Source organism: Gopherus flavomarginatus, chromosome 21, assembly GCF_025201925.1.
Source record: "Gopherus flavomarginatus isolate rGopFla2 chromosome 21, rGopFla2.mat.asm, whole genome shotgun sequence".
In the NCBI taxonomy this organism is placed as follows: domain Eukaryota; kingdom Metazoa; phylum Chordata; order Testudines; family Testudinidae; genus Gopherus; species Gopherus flavomarginatus.
Window position 1 is genome coordinate 15,018,130 of NC_066637.1, and position 20,093 is coordinate 15,038,222.

Sequence of the window (20,093 nt, forward strand, 5' to 3'; positions counted from 1 at the left end):
TGTGTCCATTAAAGTTTAATAACATTAATTGCTCTTTGACTTCTGTGTCTCATTATATTTCACACATAAATTAGCTGTCAGAACACTTCAGAGCTCTCTTCCTGAAAGGAACTGGAGCTGGTAAAGCACCTAAGAAATGTAGTGAAATAAGAATCAGCAATTAAAGCTGAGAGATTATGAGCTACCTCCACTGGTGCGGGGCAAACAGTAATTGAGTTGATATGAAGAAAAGACAGTATAACCCAACTAAAATAATTGGTCTGAATTAAACTGAGGGAACTAAAGTTTTCACTAACCAGTTATATTTTTGGGAAGACTTCCACTGATGTCAGTGGGCTTTGGATCAGGCCCCTGGTAACTATTAATATTTGTTAAGGTCAAAACACTAAGAAGGGAAACTGAAGTACTCTAGCTGTGAATGTCTCTGATGGACAGACAGATTAGATAGACTGACTAAAATGGATGATGCCCTTTTAAAGGCATCAGCATTGGCAATACTATTCTTCTCTGGGATAAGACACAAATCTTTCTTCTGGCTTAAACTCTTTGAAGACCATAAAATCTCTGGGTCTTCCTATATATTTGTGCACTACTGTAATATTAATAATCCCAAAAAGAATGGTAGTCTCCACTGACACTAAGAAACACAGCTGTAGATTTGGGGCCCAAGTGTTAACTATTTCTGTAGATGCTGAATATCCATTTAGTGGGAATAGAAATAGAAACCTTTCTTGTGCGTTGAAGGTTAGAAAGCGGGTTGAATAGTAAGAGACTGACAGCCCTGGAGAATGTTGTTGTTTATGGATCCACAGAACATGATCACAGGCAAAGGCAGTACAGGTTTCCCTCCCACTGCCTCGTGTCATTATTCTTCAAGCCTGACTTGAAGGGCCTAGAGATCTATCGGATAAGGGGTAGTTCTGCTTAGATGTCTCTTCAGTCCTTGAGAAGACTGCTGACAATGGGTCTGATTACAAGCCCATTGAAGGGAATGGGAATCTTTTAACTAATTTCAATGGGAGGTGGATTGGGCCCTAGGAACTTGACTCATTTCACAAATGCTGCTAAATCGCACCTGGAGAAACACATGCCAATGTGAAAATAAATATTTGCAACAGTGAACAACTAGTTTTTTAGAGCAAAGGACAAATAATCTTTCTATTCATACTGTACAAAATAATAGGACTCTCTTGCACTCATTATTTATCATACCAATTTTTTCCCTTTTTAGGAGAATTTCAGCTCTTCCTAGTTAGAATGCCTGAGAATTTTTTGCTCTTCCTAGCTTTCAGTCTCTCTTGTTTCTGAATTAGCATAATGATTAGGCAACAGGCTTCAGCCTGACAGGGAGAGAGGTTATTAATGAGAAAAGTGGGAGGTGGTAATAATAAGGTGTAAATTACATGCAGAATAAATATCTTGCAACTGTGACTTCAGAACTCGAATCCCATCAAGAGATTCTAAGGGCATGATAAGACCTGACAGTTAAGTTTAAGTAGTTTCTGTAGGCAGCAGAATTTTGAGCCTGAAAATTCAAATTTGCCTGGTTGATCTTTCATATAATAATCCGCTCTTCTCCCATCTTCTAGTTCTTCTTCCCTCCTGCTGCTTATCCCAATAGAAGACGAGCCAAATGTGCTGTAACCATCTTGGAGCTGATCTACAGCTCATATAAATAAATGTGCCTCCATTAATTTCAGTGCTGATTCGCGCCATCAGATCTGGTCCCTTGTTCTGATTAGCTGATTTTGACAACTACCTGTAGCGTCATACTTGTGACTTATCAGAAGGTTTCTTCCCTGGGTTAAAATGTTTCCCACCGCAGTCCTTTTTATGTCATCATAATTACACTGCTGCTTTCATGTTCCACCTCAGTAACTAACTACCCACTTTGCAACCCACCAATCAACAGGGACAACCTTGTGTCAGACTCCAATTCCTAAAGTAATAATTGCACACAGCTATTTGCCTTTATAGCCATCAATGGACCAGTTCATACCAAAAAGCAATCTCTGGCTTTTGCAGACTGCACCAGAGTTAAGCTATTTGTAGAGGAATTACTGCAGCCTAAGTCCACTTGACATCAGCCTGTTCTCTTGCCAACTACTGTAGAGGTGTAAGGCACTGCTAAGTACGGACACCTCGTTTTACGTTATTTACTGAACTTCAAATCATCCTATAATTAAGTTGGTTTTCTTTATTTTAGTACAATAAACTCATATTATAATGTCCCTAAAGATTATAACATCAGATAATACTCAGTTGCAACAATCATTCCATTCTGTTTTCTTCACTTACAACATCCTCAGCTATAAACTGGGGATGTAAATATTGTTAAAAAAGTTAACCGTTTAAATGATTAAAATTCTATCATTTAAATGGTTGACGATTAAAGGGAGAGGGACTGGGGTTGCTCTGTCTGGCGAGGCGGGGGCTGCAGTTGGTCAGCCGGCCACGGGGCAGGGGTCAGCTGGCTGGCTGCCAGGACATGGCCAGGATCCAATGCTATGTGGCCAGGGCCAGGGCCAGGGTCTGGTGTTGCATGGTGCGGCTGGGGGCCAGCACTGCTCAGCTGGAGTCCGGGGTTCGGTCTGGCTGGGCCTGGGGTCTGGCCAGGGTGTGGGTCTGGGGTTGGGGTGCGATTGGGGATGGGGGCCAAGGGCCAGCGTGGGGTTAATGGTTAATGTTGGTTAACCCCTGGCCGGCCCGAGTGGCCCTTCACTCAGTTGAAGGCTACCCTGGATTACACTGTGGTTGGCCTGTATTTGGCCTCTGGGAGTCACTTTAGCCACCTGTACATAAAGGTATTGTGCCTTATGTACTTTAATATATGGTTTTGCCTAGAGATGGGCTCAAACAAAAATCTCAGAGCAGAACACTCCTAACTTTGGTGAAATACAGATCCAGTTTTTTGCACCTTGCATCAAGTTATATAATGGATTGGACCAAAATCCTCATTCTGAATGCTTCAAGTTTGTGGCTCTGGATCCCAACTTTGCATTTGGGCCTATTTTTTAAAAAGCTTCAAATAGTCATTCAGTTTCAAAAGCAAATTTTGATTCAGCCAAATTCATGAACTAGATGACTCCTGAGGTCCCTTACAGCCCTACATTTCTATGATCCTCTTGTTGTCACTTCTTACTGCCATTTGAGCACCTAAGTTTTACGAGCACAAAAACTCATAACATACAAATTTTAAGACTGAATGTTCTATAGTCACCAGAAGTGACATGTTTGAGTTTATAATTCACAAATCACGCTGTGTTGGTGAGTTATCTGATTCATCTAGTCAAGGAACAGAAAGCATGTGATTTACCACATGAATTGTGTAATGACTCAACACAGACCAGTTGCAAGTCTGGGATATTCGTAACTAACTGTGAATCTTCTGAAGACCAAGAATTATTCACTGAGGAAATATGTAAATCAGGGGTTTATTGCACATTTGCAATTACCCATTTGCAATTGTAAAGATCTGTCAGTAGATCATTTGAGAGCTGGGGGGGGGAGGGGGGAAGACAAGTAGGATCGAGATGGGACAGTTAATTCTTAAACCTGTTGGCTTTACCTCTGGCTGAAGGATGAGGGTGTTCACAATCTGTCTCTTAATACATCTTTGATACAGCCCCTGGGCTTCTGATCAGTTGTCACGGTGATTCCTAATTAATAAAAAAGTTCTGACACTGTTGTTTTAAGTGATCCTCTTAAAGAAAACACCCGGATTCTAGGACCGTTCTCTAGCCCACAGGCAGTTATACCCTTGGGATGCATGACACATACCTTTAGCATGTGGCCAAGTAGGACAATACTGACCAATCAGGACCACTTGGTTGGGTGGGCTTATTGAACAACATGAGTTTTAATAAAGCCAGATGCAAGATCTTACATCTAGGAACAAAGATGATGGGGAACGGTACCCTGGAATGCAGTGACTCTGAAAAAGACTTGGGGATCATGGTAAATAACCAATTGAACATGAGCTCCCACTATGATGCTATAGCAAAGAGGACTTATGCAATCCTTGGATGCATAAGAAGAGGAATGCGAAGTAGGAGTAGGGAGGAGGGATTATCTCTGAACACTGCATTAGTAAGACTACTGCTGGAATACTGAATCCAGTTCTGGTGTCCACACACCAAAAAGAACGTTGAAAAATTATAAAGGGTTCAGACAAGAGCTACAAGAACGTTTTGTGGTCTGGAAAACATGCCTTGTAATGAAAGACTTCAGAAGCTGTAACTATTTAATTTATCCAAATGAAGATTAAGGAATGACTTGATCATGATCAAGTTCAGCTGATCAGAAATTTTCCAGCAAAACTACCAATTCGCTGAGGCACACTGATTCATCGAACCTATTACAGAGTCAACAAAACTTTCCTTGAAATAGGCAGAGAGAGCCAGGCCGCGCTTGGCACCTCAGCTGAAGAGCAGTGGTGGAACTGACAAGAATGTCAATTTCACATGCTTCCTTTTAGGAACAGGACATTTCTCTCTTTCTGAAATGAAAATCTAGGGGGGGGTTTCCAGTTTGCTGAGAAATTTCAATAAATTTACTCTCATTTTAACTAAGAACAAACAGATTGCAATAGACCAAAATGTCCTGCGAATCAAATCCCCTGAGTTGGCCAATTCTATCTACAAGTGTCTACAGGGGGAAAAGATTTCTGAAGGTAGCTGGCTCTTTAATCTAGCAGAAAAAGGCAGCATGAGATATAATGGTTGGAAGCTGAAACTAGGAAAATTCAGACTCACAATTGGGTGCACATTTTTAAATGGAGGCAATTATTTATTAGAACAAATTACCTAGGGATGGAGTAGATTCTCCATCACTTGGAATCTTTAAATCAAGACTGAATATTTTTTTAAAAGATGCTGTAGCACAGGGGTGGCCAACCGGAGCCTGAGAAGGAGCCAGAATTTACCAATGTACATTGCCAAAGAGCCACAGTAATACGTCAGCAGCCCCCATCAGTCCTCCCCGCTCCCAGCACCTCCCACCCACCAGCTGCCCCGTGCCTCCCTTCCCGGCCCCCACATCAGAAATTACTTCTGGCCTGTGTTATGCAGGATCACTGTGATCTCTTCTGGTCTTCAGATCTATTCATCTATTAAATTAGAATGTGTATGCCCCTTGTAGCCTCAAAATCTCTCACACAGGAAACTGTTACTAAATTTACTGTTCACAATATTTTGCTGCCCTAGGAATGGAGCTATTCTATTTACATGCCAGAGCAGATTTCATTTCACTGCTTCTGCCTCTCTCCCTGCCGCTGCCCCCACTCTAGCAAAACAACCCTTGCATTTCCCATAGGCCTGGTGCAATGGCTCTGGTAGGGTAGCCAAAAAGCAAAGTTGCAGGCCAGTACCTTTCTCTGGGAGACTCATGGTCAGTGGTTCTGCTCCCTAGCTCCTGAAAGTGATTTGGGATCCTTCTAATGTGTTGGCAGGATCAACTTTTGAAACTCAAGTCTACAGAGGACCCATAGGGCAGGTGACACCCGCAGCTGTGCGAAATGTCCTCAGCAAAAGCCAGGTCTGGCCTGCTTTCAGAGAGCGGCTCAGCTGGGCTGGGAAGATCCTGGCCCATCTGAGTTAGTGCTGGGGGGGGGGGCACAGAGGTTTCTGGCTCCACGTGCACCTGAAACTGAGGGTCAGGCTAGGAGCCCCCCCGTTCTAGGCTACGGAGAATTGTGTTGTGATCTCATGCTACTACGATGGTGTTTAATGGGCCCGGCCCCGCCTGGAGCAAAGCTCCCTCCCCTCCTGACAAGGGCCCAGCCACACGGCCGAGCTGGAGCTCAGAGTCCAGCCCGGGCGCCCCTCTCCCGTTACGCACTTTGCGTAGCCCTGCCGCTCCCCCGCGCTGGCTACGTCAGGCAGCCGCCGCATTCACCGTTTGGGAATAGCTTCCCTACGCGATCTGCGTAACCCGGGCCCTCTCGGCGTCCCTGAGCCTCGGGGTGAGATTGAGCAGCGAGCCGGCCTGAGGAGACGGGAGAGCGGGCAGGCGGCGGCGGCAGCTTAGCACGGTGCCTCCCCTTCCTCCCTGACGGTTTTCGGGCGGAGACGCACGGTAGGACAAGGGACGGGGTGTTTCTGCCTGGCTCGGACCTGGACATGCGTTTGGGGGGGCGGGTTCCCCCAGCCCGGGGTCCGGGGGGAGCCCCCCTCCCCGGGGGAGCGGATCCGAGCGGGGCGTTGCCCTCGCGCCTAGATCCGGAGGTGGCTCCCCCGTCCCCCCCACATTGGGGCTCGGGTTCAGACAGGGCTTCGCTGCCCCCCACGCCCCAGATTGACCCCCTAGGGGGAGTGGGGATGCGGGAGCCGGGCCCCCGAGTCTGAGCCCTTTGGGGAGCCGGGCACTCTGCTGCCCCTTGCTAGGTACCCTAGGGGGGCAGAGCTGCAGGAGCCTGGACGGGGAAATCAGCGTGAGTGTCAAGTTTTTGGAAAGGGGAGGAATGGGGGAAATGGGACCCTCACTCCACATCGCCCCCAGCCTTGCACCTGTGCAGTGGGTGATAACAGGTCACATGCACACAGGAGCCTTCCTGCACCCTGGGTGGATCGGGTTTCTGGATCTAGTCCTGTGTTTAAGCAGCTTTCTCCAGCTGAGTGTTTAGGATTCTAGCAGTAATAATTTATCGGCACTGATGCATTCCCCCGCGGCTGATGTCTGTACCCACTCAGAGATCCACCATCTCTTTACTGTGTCCCACAGTACGGCTCCACATTTAACCATCTTCATGGTTTAATAAGGAGTGCTTTCTCCCCTAGAATCTTACTGAATCAGGGCCGCTGCCTGTCACTCTGGCTGGCTCCCTGCTACCTTCCCTTCAAGACACCTTGGAGCAGGACTGTGCAGAGCCTTGGTCTCTGCTCTCCTCTCTATTCTCCCTGCACTCTGCCCATGCCTCATTCCTAACGTCTCCCATTCTGTTAGTTCTTCCCTCCCTGGCCTCCTGTAGCAGGAATCTACTCCTTTTTCCCTTCCCCCCCCCAAAATAAGTTTCCTTCATGTCAATTTCCTCCCCAGGGAAGTGCTGTGTGTTTTGTTTTTAAATATTTTCTAACATCTGATCCAAAACAATATTTACACTTATTTTACTCAAATAAAAAGCTCTCACAGAACTACACAGGAAACACTATAATCAACAAAAACAATTAGGAGTCTGGTGACACCTTAAAGACTAACAGATTCACTTGGGCATAAGCTTTCATGGGTAGAAAACCCATTACTACTACTTACATCTAAAGAAATGGGTTTTCTACCCATGAAAGCTTATGCCCAAATAAATCTGATAGTCTTTAAGGTGCCACCGGACTCCTTATTGTTTTTGTAGATACAGACTAACACGGCTACCCCTCTGATACTATAATAAACACTATCACATATTTATAGATTAAATTATATCCAGTTTAAGATCATATATGGGTCCCTTATCATCTTAAATGTCTCTGGTTGATCTCTGAAAGTGAAATTCACTCCTGTGCAGGGGACCAGCACAAAGCTGAAAACAGACAAATTCAGACTTGGAATAAGACATCTTTAACAGAGAGGGTAATTAATCATTGGAACAATTTACCGTGGGATGTAGTAGATTTTCCATCATTGAAATTTTTAAATAAAAATTAGCCATCTTTCTAAAAACTTGATCTAGCTTGAACAGGCAGTTGTAGGCTTGACACAGCGTTCAATGGGTGAAGTACTCTGGCCTGAGCTATAAATGAGGTCAGACTAGATTATCATAATGGTCCATTCTGGCCTTAAAATCTACGAAAGGTCTATGCACCATGTAAATCCCACTTGATCCCTGTTCTGAGGGTTTAAATTAGATGTAAGTGTTCATTGGCCTTTTGCTGGCCCTTTGTGCACCCCGAATGGAAAAAAAGGCCTGATCTAAAGACCAGTGAGATGAGTGAGTTTTGCTTGAGGTCCCAATAAAATAATGCCATTACTGTCAACTCCAAATGTTCAGATTTTCTGAATCAGGCTGCAAAAATCATGAGTTTGTCTTTAAAATTATGAGCTTTTAAATAAAATATACTTTGGATTATTTTTATTTGCTTCTTGGTTTTTTGAACCTTTAGGGCTTCTTAGGTATGGACAGAGTGAAGGGGGAGTACAATGAGATGCAAACAGAGACAGCAGAAGCTGAGTTTTACAGAGCCTTCAAGGTGACTTGCTGGGGAAGGCAGTGGAGGGGTGTAATCACTGTCGGTTCTTTAGGATGCTTTGTGTTTTTTAGTTTTTCTCCGCAACCACAAGTGCTAGCAAACACTTTTATTTTATTTTTTTTTTAAGAAAGCTGAGATTTTCCAGGCACTGTCCTGCTTCCAGTAGTCTGTGGTTTGCATTAAGTATACAGCTCTGCAGTGGAATTCTACATTATATTTGTGTGTTTTATGTCAATGTATAATCCATTCTGAAAAGTAAATATGTTTGTTGTGCTCTTGCGCATAGGTGGACCTAGATTCTGCAAGCACTTAAATGTGTGTGTGACTTTATTCATATGAGTAGTCCAGTGGAAGTTAATGAGAACTCATGTGCGTAAAGCTGCTTATGTTATAAATGTTTTCAAGATTATGGCCTTAATCAGCTTTTAGAGAGGAAGGATGGTCTAGTGGTTAGAGCACTGACTTGAGAGATCCAAGAGATCGTCGTTGCATCCGACGAAGTGGGTATACACCCACGAAAGTTCATGCTCCAAAACGTCTGTTAGTCTATAAGATGCCACAGGATTCTTTGCTGCTTTTTGAGAGATCCAGGTTCAATTCCCTGTTCTGCCACAGACTTCTTGTGTGACCTTGGGCAAATCACTTAGCCTGGCTGTACCTCAGTTTACAAATGAGGATCATGACACTTCCCTACCACATAGAGGTGTTGTAAGGATAACAAATACATTAAAAAGGTTGTGAGGAACTTTGAAATCTACTGATGAAAGATAAGAGTTAGGTGGTGGTATAGCAAATTACAGTCTTCCTCTGGATAAGATTTTTTAATGTTGCATTGCATTTTTCTGTCAGCATCTGAAATAACTCTTCTGACTGCTATTCTAAAAGCGGTATAAATTAAAATTTCCAAAATACCCATTTGAAGTTCCTTTAATTCATTTGCCCAAACTGCATTTACAGGAATAATAAGGCATTTGTATGAATAGTAAGAGCATCCACTGTTACATTAGATAAGATTTTAAAATATAAGGGATACAACCCGCATGCTTGAAGGGATAAGCCAATCACTAACTGCCTGAGGTTACAAAGGCATTTCCCTTAATGGCAGTTTATTCTATAATTGCCCATTTCTGAGTTTTCTTTCACTTTCCTCTGAAGCATCTGAAACTGCTGGGAAGAGGATAGTAGACTAACTGGTCTGTTGGTCTCATACGATGTGTCAGTCTTTGCATTTCTACACATCCGGTAATAGCCAAGTGATAGAAATTGACAGAGAGTGCTTTTGTTTTATCGTTGAAAAAAGCATAAGTATTCTCTTATACATTAACCTTATTGTGCCTTTCCTCCTAAAGACTAAATCAGGGAAACCTAAATAAAATCTCCCTCGTTCTATTGACGCCAGCAGAGCTCTTGTATGGCCATGTTTCAGGACAGCACCCCAGTTTAAGAAAGTGCTCAATCCCATTGAAGTTTACACTATCTTAAAGTTACAAATGTACTTAAATAGTTTCCTAAACAGAAAGAGACTTACACGCATGCTAAAGTGCTTTCCTAGACTGGGGCCCATGTGATTAAAGATTACTTACATGAATAAGGTTTTGCAGAGTCAAGCCCAATGCTGGGCAATCTGGAGATGTTATTCAATGGTCATGAAGAAGAATATATTATCTGGTTGTAATTTTGTTAAATATGCTCCCCCGCTTTGCATTGAATCCATCATGTGGTCACCTTGTGCTCTGTGTGTCTGTATTATTGTGTAGTGTATGTCTGTTATATCCTAGTCTTGCAATCGGATCCCTGTGGGCAGATCTTTGCTGCCACATAGACCACACTGATTTCAGTGAGCCTCCACATGGTCAGAAAGTCTGCCTAGGCCAACCCAGTTGCAGGCCTTTAGCCTTATACTGTAAACTGGTTGGGGGTTTCCTCCTTGATCTGTACAACTCTGAGTATGCTGTCAGCTCTTCACAAATATTACGGTGAGAGGTAATACAGAGCCCCTCAGTGCTACTCAGGTATTGTTGTGTGATGCAAGACAGTCCATCCTTCCAGCATCTCAGGTCCCTGCTTCCTACCTTCTAATCATTCCTGCTCCTTTTTTCTTGGGGAATGAGACTCAGAAACTAAAAGCTAAATTGTGTCTTCCTTTGAACCAATGCAACCCCACTGGGTCAATGAGATGGCTCACGTGCATTTGAGGGTTCCTAGGATTTAACCCATTCTGCTGGTTGGCAGTTCCAAGCATCTATATTTTAGCATAGGAGCGAATGTGAAGCTAGTATGCCTATGTTTGCTTTTCCACCGGTAGGGAACACTCAAGTGTTTTACAGCCGTGGAGCTTTCATATAGGATTATTATTTTACTTTTAATTGGATTTCTGAAGTCATTATATAAAATACAGTACCTTTCAAGACAACAAAGGGCACTTTATGTGAAAAGCTGCTGGTAAAAATTTTTCAAGTGACAGCTCAGATTATGGAAATGATTTGGACTGCTGGATTACCTTGCTTGAGACAGGGGCACCTACTTCAGTGAAACAAGCCGAATATAATCCCAGATTTGCAGGGCTCTACCTTCCAATTTTAATAGCAGCAAGATACGATTGTTTATCAGGTAGGCCAATATGTTGAATTTGACTAAAGCAGATGTTGTTATTCCTGACACTGCACTTCAGAAAATCCAGCTGTTTCTAGATACTTATACATACTTAGATACCTAACTGTGGGGACCCATGTTCGAAAATTATTGCCCATAATATTACCTCAAAGCTCTGATTTGTGGATGTCAAAACACAGAGAATAGGGCTTCTTAGAACCTTAATAACTTTTCAGCAAATTTAACATCATTGGTGTGAAACTCCCAAATCCTTTTTTTAATGATCCGTTTGTTGAGTTTTATGGAATAAAATTACATACAAAGAAGCTATTGTAGTGTCATTTGTACAGTTGGTTGTATTGGTTACACTAGCAGGAAATAAATATTATATCATGCAGGTGACTGTACTCCACACTAGAGTCAAAAATGAGGTAGATCATAAATAGATTGAAAACAATGTGCAGAAACTGCCTGGACAAACAGGTGCTCCCCATGTGAAGAAGGCGAGAGTGACTTATAGTAATTGAGGGAGTACTCTGAACTTTGTTCAGAATGGGAGCATTCATGTCCATGGAATGTATATTCAGTCAAAAAATTAGCAGACACGTTATCTCTGGAATTAAATGTAAAGGTGAAAACACCTATTGTGCAATCCTAGCTTCTGCAGATGGCATTTCTCCCAGGATACTGTCTCTAGACCCTGCTCAGCTACTCCATTTTTGGTGTTAGTCTATGGATGATAGTACCCTATAAATGTGACTCCCCTGGAATCTGTCATTCTTAGGGTTTCCTGTAATACCCAGCATCATAATATCCTAAGAGCTGCTCAGGAAAGTTAGATCTGTATTAAATTCTCCAGAAGTTGCTAGTTTGGGCCCTTTGACGGCCAAGGAAATCTTCACTCTCGCTGGGAGCAAGTGGATTTTTCCAGTCACGTGTTTGTTATAATAATATGCTCACATCTGCAAGTCTGTAGGGCTGATAACAGAAATGCCAAGCTATGGTTTGCAAAAACTGCTGGCCCTTGAAATATGAGATATTTCATGGGAGCAATTTATTCATTAAGTTGGAGTCAGGATGACACTTTAGGGGGATCAGACTCTGGCTAATGCTCTAAAATAGATTTGTTTGCTCAAAAATAGAGCCTTGTGATTAGCTACATGATATGAAGTGTGCGGGTTTTGCTAAGCCTTACACTAAATGGTGTCAGTGCGATGGAGATCTGCAAGTCACATGTCCACATTTGAAAACCATGGCCGAACACATGGCCTGTCATAGAGACAAAAAGGTGCCTGAACTGATAGATCAGCAGCATACAGATGTGAGGCAGTGAAACAAATAGGGACTCTTTTATCGTTTGAGATTTCATAGAAAACTGTTAGTGAGTGGGTAAGGTTTAGCTCCCTTCGTCAGAGTTACAGCTTAACCTAGTAAGTGCTGACTCGGTACCGACCCAAACGTCACATTCCCAAGATGGAACCTCACTCAAGGCCAGCAGTGGAGCTGGGGAGACCACTCAATCCCTTGGGAATCGTGTGTCAGCTCCTGCCCTTCTTAATCCGTACAGAGAATTAGTACAGTTTTATTATTTTGTTCGTTCATGGACTTTGGGTTGTGTTATTTCCATGGAAATATACTGAGATACCTCAGGCCTGCATGGTCAAGTCATAGAACCAGGAAATGCATATGGGAGGGGCCTCAGTTTCCAGAAAGACAGGGGCATGAGTCATGGTGATCACCAGCTCTTGAAGAGAGCGATGGATTTCCTTGGCATTTAAACAGTAGCAGTTCCATAGGGTAGGACCTGAATTTGCATATTTCTGAAATAACGTCAAGGCAATTCTGAATTGGGAGGAGCCCCCTCCTCTTTTGCAGACAAACCCAGGCTGCCTTGGGATACTGACTGATGAATGATTCTTTTTGAACAGAGAGTTTAAGGTCAGAAGGGACCATCAGATCATGTAGTCAGACCAGTCTATCACAGGCCTCTAATCCACCCAGCCACCCACACGCTAAACCCAACATCTGGAATTAGACCAAAGTACTACAGCCCTCAAGAGACTACGCTCTTGTGTGCCACAGGCAGAGAATAGGATAAATCAAGGTGCACCATTACATGAGGCCCCTGCAGTGGCAGAGAATCGATTAGGTAAGATGTACCAATATGGTCCTAGCAAATGACCCCCAAGGTCACTGTCCTGGGGGGGAAATTCCATCCCAACCCCGCCCATGGAGATTGGTCCCATTCTGCACTCATTTATGAGAAATTGTCACATGAATGCTGTCTGTGCATGTCTGTCCCCTCTGAAATTCCTAGTCTGATTAATGCTAGTCACAGCAGTTTGTCTTGACGCTTGCCCAAGCCAACTTAGATCCTCACCCAAAGCCTGGTAAAATTAGTGAGAGTCTCTCCGCTAACTCCAATGAGCTTTGAATCAGGCCCTTCATGCCTTGCCCAGTGCACACAACGTGATGCACACCTAGAGGTAACATTTTTCTCACCTTGACTGGCACACCTAGCCGCAGGTAGCACCCAGTTAGGAATTTAAGTGCAGGCAAAAATACAACTTTCTTGCCAAATCAGGACCCTAATGCCTTGTTTGGCAGTTTAAAAGCATATCTGAACCCACCTTTTTACCATTGTTAAATGCCCTAAATGTTTGAAAATCTACACCACTCTATGATTTCCTTTGTTCTGGTTATTGCCAAAATTATTAGCCTCCTTTCTCTAGCAGCATAGATGTGCCTAAAGCATTACGGTAGCAAAGTTGCAAATATCAAAACAGAACAAAAGTTCCTGCTATCACAAATCTTACAAACTCTGATCCTGAAGTCACCACTGATGAAATTGGTAGCAGAACCCCCATCAACTTAACTGGGTGCGGGACTGGACCTTAAAAGCAAAAATAGGTATGTTATGATTAACATACATAGCACACGACGGGGGAGGGGGTGTATAATCAACACACATAGGCATTGTGGAACAGGTGGGTGGGAGAACTGGAGGTAATAGATTGTGGGGGGGTTGAAAGAGGAGCAAGGAGAACATAGGAGGAAATTTATCCCTGTGCGGAGGGCCAGCGCAAGACTGTGCAGTACTTCGGCCTTGTTTTGAGGAAACGTACTGGGAGGTTGAGCCAAGCAGACTGGAGCTGAGTTGGCAGTGGACAAAGGATGCAAAGGGAGCAGTGAAGAGCGAGCCTTGAGCAGAGTATAGGAAGCAGGATGGGATGTAGAAAATTCAATAATTGCAACAGAAAAGTCAGTTAGAAAACAGTTTTCCCTTTTTAATCAGAGGCTGCTTCTGAGCTGAACTTTCTTATCTGAATGAAGTACTTCCAGCATAATGAACAGAGGGGTAATTTGGTTTTGGGGAGGGGTGAGGATGTATAAATTCCCAGACTGCAATAAATTAGTCATTGTGATAAGTGGCAGGGCTTTTGTACTACATGTTATTTTAGTGGTTTGCAGGTGTGAGGCATATGCTTCATTAGTATTCAATGAGCCCAGATCCTTTGCAGCTTGAAGTGGATTCCTAATCTGTTGTGTAAAGTGTAAATAATTAACTGTTTTATGGAAACACTTGATAATTGTTGAAGGTGAAGACAAGGTGAAGCCTGAAGCCAGGTTGAGTGTGTTTTGTACAATATCACACCATTGGGTAAACACACAAGGCTGCCTTTGGCAGACTCAATCAAAGACAGAGCCAGGAAATGCAATCACTTTCCTCAGTACTTTAAAATACCATCGTTTTTTTCATTATTTTGAAGGTGAGAATGACCGAGGAACAGAAGTGGAGCAGGTGGGCTTGGAGACGACTCCGGATGGCTGAACAGACAGATGCAAAGGAGCCATGCGAGCTTGTGGGTAAACAGCTGGGCGAACCAGGAAGGTTTGCATACGCAGCTCTCTGTGGGATATCTCTGGCTTGCTTGTTTCCTGAAAAGGAGCAAAGGTAGGATGGTGCACAAAGCAGATTTTGTGCAGTAGCTGAGACAGAGTCTGATAACAAGCCAATCATGTGCATGGGATAGATTAGATTATATAGAAAAAGAGTACCAAGCTGGCACTAGTGGCTGCATGCGGCTGTCCTTCCAAAGGCCAAGGAAAAGGACTCTTAAGCATGCCATAGGGGTTAAATCAGAGGTTTTAGACCAGCTCCTTTGAGGTTCTGAAGTTTATGGGAATTGAGGTTCCACACAGGATCAGATCCTTTGTTTTTGAAGGTATGTCCCTGATTCAGGAAAGGCCCAAGCCTATGATCTCTGTGAAATCTTACAGAAAAAAGCTTTCTTGTGAGCTTTCCCAAGTGAAATCTTGCAGGAGTTTGTCGTGTCCAAGATAACAGTGGCCTGTATTTTTTCTGCTCAAAGAGGTTGCGTTTACTCCGATCCTGCAAAATGCCTATAGATCGTCTCAAAATGAAGAATATGTGCATCAGTTGGGCATCCATGAAAGAGATTTTGGGTAGAATTGTTGGAAGTGCCCAAGTGACTTGGGCATTTAAATCTCAAGACTTGTCTGCACTAGGAAATGTACTGTCATAACTATGCTACTATGGTTACACTGCTATAATTATAGGTGTAAATCCTAGTGTGGACACTCTTTTATTATAAGCATGTGTGCATGGGGCAGTATATATGTATAACTACAGCACTATAGTTATTTTCCCACGGAGACAAGCCGTAAGGCATTTCATGAGACTTAAATCTCTTTTGAAAATGGCACAAGTCATGTTGGCACTTTTGAAAATTTTACCCTTTCTCCTTACAGTGTCAAATACACTGTACAACCACAAACAGAACATGGAAACAAATCTTCCCTTAATCTCCTGGACCAGGGGTGGCCAACCTGGGGCTCCGGAGCCACGTGTGGCTCTTCAGAAGTTAATATGTGGCTCCTTGTACAGGCACCGACTCCGGGGCTGGAGCTACAGGCGCCAACTTTCCAATGTGCTGGGGTGGGGTGCTCACTGCTCAACCCCTGGCTCTCCCACAGGCCCTGCCCCCACTCCACCTCCTCCCACCCCTTCCCCTGAGCCTCCCGGGCCCTTGCTTCTCTCCCACCCCCAAGCCTCCTGCACACCATGAAACAACTGATCAGGAGGGAAAGGGAGGTGCGGTGGGGCTGCCGGTGGGCAGGAGTGGTGGGGGGTGTAATGAGGGGCTGCTGAGTACTACTGTGGCTATTTGGCAATGTACATTGGTAAATTCTGGCTCCTCAGGCTCAGGTTGGCCACCCCTGTCCTGGACTATCAGGCTGCCTCAGTTGTGTCTTCAGATTCTGGGTCAGGACAGCAGGCATTGCATTCTGCTGGTACAGAGACAGGGGTTAACTATTCTTCCTTGTGAGCATGCCGCTTAATCCCATCCCCATTCATGGCAGTTCCACACACACCTACCCGAGGGGAGCTCATATCCCAGAACGTCAATACAGAGCTTACAAGTCATAAGCGTTTCTCTACGTTTGATGCCTGGACAATGTTCATTTCTGGCAGGGAAGAAAATGCGGGTCTTGACTTATATTTTCAGCTGTTTTCAACCCATTTTCTCTGTAATTCCCACAGCCAGAGCCTCTGAAATGTAACAGTATTATTCATACGAATTTGTGCTTCCATAGCACATTGGAACAATAAGGAGAGATATACAGCCTAAGACTGATATTAGGGGTTTTCATGGTTGTTTTCTTGACCATATTTACTTTCCTTTACATCTAAAATTTCCTTACACTTCACTGCAAAGTGAGTCTCTTAACGCTGCTGATGCAAGCCCCAGGCCTACAAAGGTTAATGGTACTGGCCACTCCAGACTGCTTCCTTGCCTACACAAAAGGCTGACTGTGTTCAGATATCTCTGCTGACTTTTCATTGGTGGTTTGATTTTTGTGTGAACGACTAGAAATCTTTAGAAGTTGAAAGTAAGGCCCAGTGAAAAGCCGAGAAAAACCAGTAAAGATCTTTAAAGTGCTTTACATTAGTGGTTCTCAAAGACGGTCTGCCACTTGTTCAGGGAAAGCCCCTGGCGGGCCGGGCCGGTTTGTTTACCGGCCACGTCCACAGGTTCAGCTGATCGCAGCTCCCACTGGCCGCGGTTCACCACTCCAGGCCAATGGGGGCTGTGAGAAGGGCAGCCAGCACATCCCTCGGCCAACACCACTTCCTGTAGCTCTTATTGGCCTGAAGCAGCGTACCGCAGCCAGTGGGAGCCGCAATCGGCCGAACCTGTGGACGCAGCAGGTAAACAAACCAGCCTGGCCTGCCAGGGGCTTTCCCTGAACAAGCGTCAGACCGGCTTTGAGAACCACTGCTTTACATGCATTACATTATGTCTTGCACCACCTTTGTGAAGAATCCAAGTGTTTCAATCGCCTAAAACAGAGAGGGGTACAGACAGGTTAAGTAACTTGTCCTGGGTGACGTGAAAGAGCCAGGATTGCAATGCAGCAGTGCTAACTTGTAGTCCTGCACTCTAACATACAGCCCACACTATCATCTCTAAACAGCGATGTAAAACTTTCGCTTGACAGCCCAGGGCATTATTTATACCCCTACAAAAAAATTTCTTTGCTTTCACCGTCTTTCTTTAATAAACTGAAGTGGAGAAGCTGAAGGCTAAGGCTGGGCCTTGAATGCCTTTTAATCAGCATTTCAACTCCTACCTGAAGTCTAAAATGAAGGTGACTTAGGAAAGAGGAAATGATGAATGTTTAACTCGTATTGCTTGTGTTATCATGCAGCACCTTTAAGATGGAGTTCATTGAAGGCTTGGTGAAATGGCTTGAGTTGTCAGACGCCGTCTTGCCTGCCATGACTGCATTCACCAGCGGTTTGGGTGGCGAAGGCGCAGAAACCTTTGTTCAGATTTTACTGAAGGATCCTGTCTTGGCAAATAATCCAGTCATCATTACACAGGTAAGTTCATCCCTTCCCCTCTTCCATTGGGCTTGTGGATAAAGGCCTTGTCAGAGCTGCCTGTCTGTTGTTGAAATTCTCTTTCTAGTGTATTGGGCATAGTAAATCCTCATTCTGTATGTATTTAAAACATCGGGTTACCTTCTGTTTAAAAAAAAAAAAAGCAGGAGAGGAATAGAGTGACTGACTTTCCACCCCTCCATTCATTCATCCATCCATCCATCCATATAGTGTGTGAGTGCTAGACATCTGACCTGGCTAGATTCCACAGAATAAGTGATGCCTAGAGTCTCTGAAACCTTCTCTGCTTCAAAATGTGCTGTACACCCAGTGCATAGAGCCCTTTATTCTAACCCTTTCACTGCTACTGTGCTACTGCTGCTCTGTTCTTCTACTCCCCATTTACATTTGGCTGAAATCAGCGGAAAACTTAAGGCAGGTCTACACTTGAGTGAAAACGCAACTTCTCCACCAGGAGAGCTGCTCCCATTGACATAGTTAATCCGCCTCTGCCACATAGTTCTACCAATGTAAGTTTGTGGTGTGGACCTGGCCTTAGACATGATAGGCCTGAATCTCATTTACACTTAGACCCCTTTACTCAGCTCAGGCAGTGCAAAGGGTCTTCAAGTAAACATACAAAGCTACTTTCAGGTGATGTCTACACTACCACGTATGTCAGCATAACTTACGTCACTCAGGGGTGTACAACAAAGACTCTTCTTGAATGTCCAGGGACTTTGTGTCTTTGGTTCGAAGAGAACAGTAGAATATAAGAGTCTCAGCTATTGATTTGGTGTTTCTGAGACAAGCGTTCGAGGAGTTGTATTTCCTCACTGGAAGAATAGCTGAACTTCTTCAAATAGCTCACATGAGGAATTATGTGAGGAAAAGGTCTCTCTAGATTGATGCACCTGAGGCTTTTTCTGATGTAACTGGCAAAACTTCGGTGGGTAGGAACCGCCATATACTCAAACTGAGATCAGTGTTTCCTTGTGACTTGAAGGTAAACACCCTAAGAGACAAACCTTTGACTGCTTTTATCCTCCCCTTCTGTGCCTTCCTGTTGTCTCTGTATCCTGCACGTACTCACTTCACTTTTATGATTTGTTTGATTGAGTTCTGATAACCGTAGACTTCTGGAATTCAGGGACAAGTTCCTGTTAGTGCTACGGAATGTGCTTTCTTTAGGGTTGTTGTTTGATAATTGTTCTGCAGTGATGCTGAAGGGATGATTCATGAAGGCAGGTGGCTGAGTGGTTTATGGGAATGTACAGAAGTACTTATTTTTACCTTCTGTTGCACATTGGGCACAGTCTGCCCAGGGTTGAGATTTTCTTTTCTTTGTTGAGAAGTGGCAGGGAGGACTGAACATAAGTCATATCTTGATGCTTGTAAAGACACATGTTCTTGTGGATATTACAGATTAAAGGCCATCTTCTGCTGTCTGTTCTGAATGTTGTATTTTTCTCCTCGTCTAATTTTCTTACACTTCTGCTTTTAAATTCCCAACCTTCTGATGTCTCTCCCCATTCCTTGATTCTGAGAAGAGAGAGGCTGATTCTTATCAATGTCGTTAGCACTCTTCCCTGTCTTCACGGTGTATCTTAACTAGAATCTGTTGATTGAGTGAAATCTTGAGGATTATGGGTATTATTTATGTTCATTTCCAGTGACTAATGCAGTTCAGTGTTGGTAAGATGAATCTTTTAAGGACAGTTAGCTCTGGCAAGTAAGACAGCAGTGATACTATGAGTAGAGATTGGTTTGCACACATAAAACAGCTCGGTAAAAATAAACCTTCAATGAAAACTAGTAAACTCTGTCTTGGAATGTACTTAAATAATCTTGTTGTTGTTGTTGTAAGGAACATTGCTAGTAAACTTTTTAAAGAGGAAGTTATTGTAGGTGACCTCAAGAAAGGGCAAAATTGAGCTTGTGTCCTTTTTTGTTTCTTTTTAGTATGTAAAGAAGAGCTGAAAGCTTGTTACTCCTGCTTGATTTTTGGCTAAGGAATATCTAAAACGTCTGTTTTACCCTGTTTTTCTTCAAGAGGCCTCCCGTGCGTGATCCGGAAATGTGGAATAGCAGTGTTGGGGAAAGGGTGTTGAATCTTTAACAAAACAACTTCTCATCCAGCTGTTTATTGGGTTTGGGGGTTAAATAAGTATTAACAAAAATATACAAAATCCAAAGAGTCTGAATAAAAATCACTTCCCTTTCTCTGTCGGTTTTCACAAGTTTGGTATCTGCGGTGTCACAAAACTACTGGGTCTCTAGTTCAGTGGCTCTCAAGCAGGGTACGTAGAGATCTTCCAAGGGGGTACATCCACTCATCTAGATACTTGCCTAGTTTTACAACAGGCTACATAAAAAGCACTAGCGAAGTCAGTACAAACTAAGATTTCATACAG

At 43.7% G+C, this 20,093-nt stretch overlaps 1 protein-coding gene across 6 annotated transcripts in view; it reads left to right on the forward strand.

Annotated features, from left to right (window-relative positions):
• Window positions 1-5,938: 5,938 nt before the first annotated feature.
• TMCO4 (transmembrane and coiled-coil domains 4) overlaps window positions 5,939-20,093 on the forward strand; it is an 83,606-nt gene continuing 69,451 nt past the window's right edge. For all 6 annotated transcript variants that reach the window (XM_050931328.1, XM_050931329.1, XM_050931330.1 and 3 more), the window contains exons 1-3: window positions 5,939-6,075; window positions 14,540-14,724; window positions 17,505-17,679. In XM_050931328.1, coding sequence (XP_050787285.1) covers window positions 14,546-14,724; window positions 17,505-17,679 — 354 coding nt within the window. In that variant the 5' untranslated portion in view covers window positions 5,939-6,075; window positions 14,540-14,545. The remainder of the gene's footprint in view (window positions 6,076-14,539; window positions 14,725-17,504; window positions 17,680-20,093) is intronic.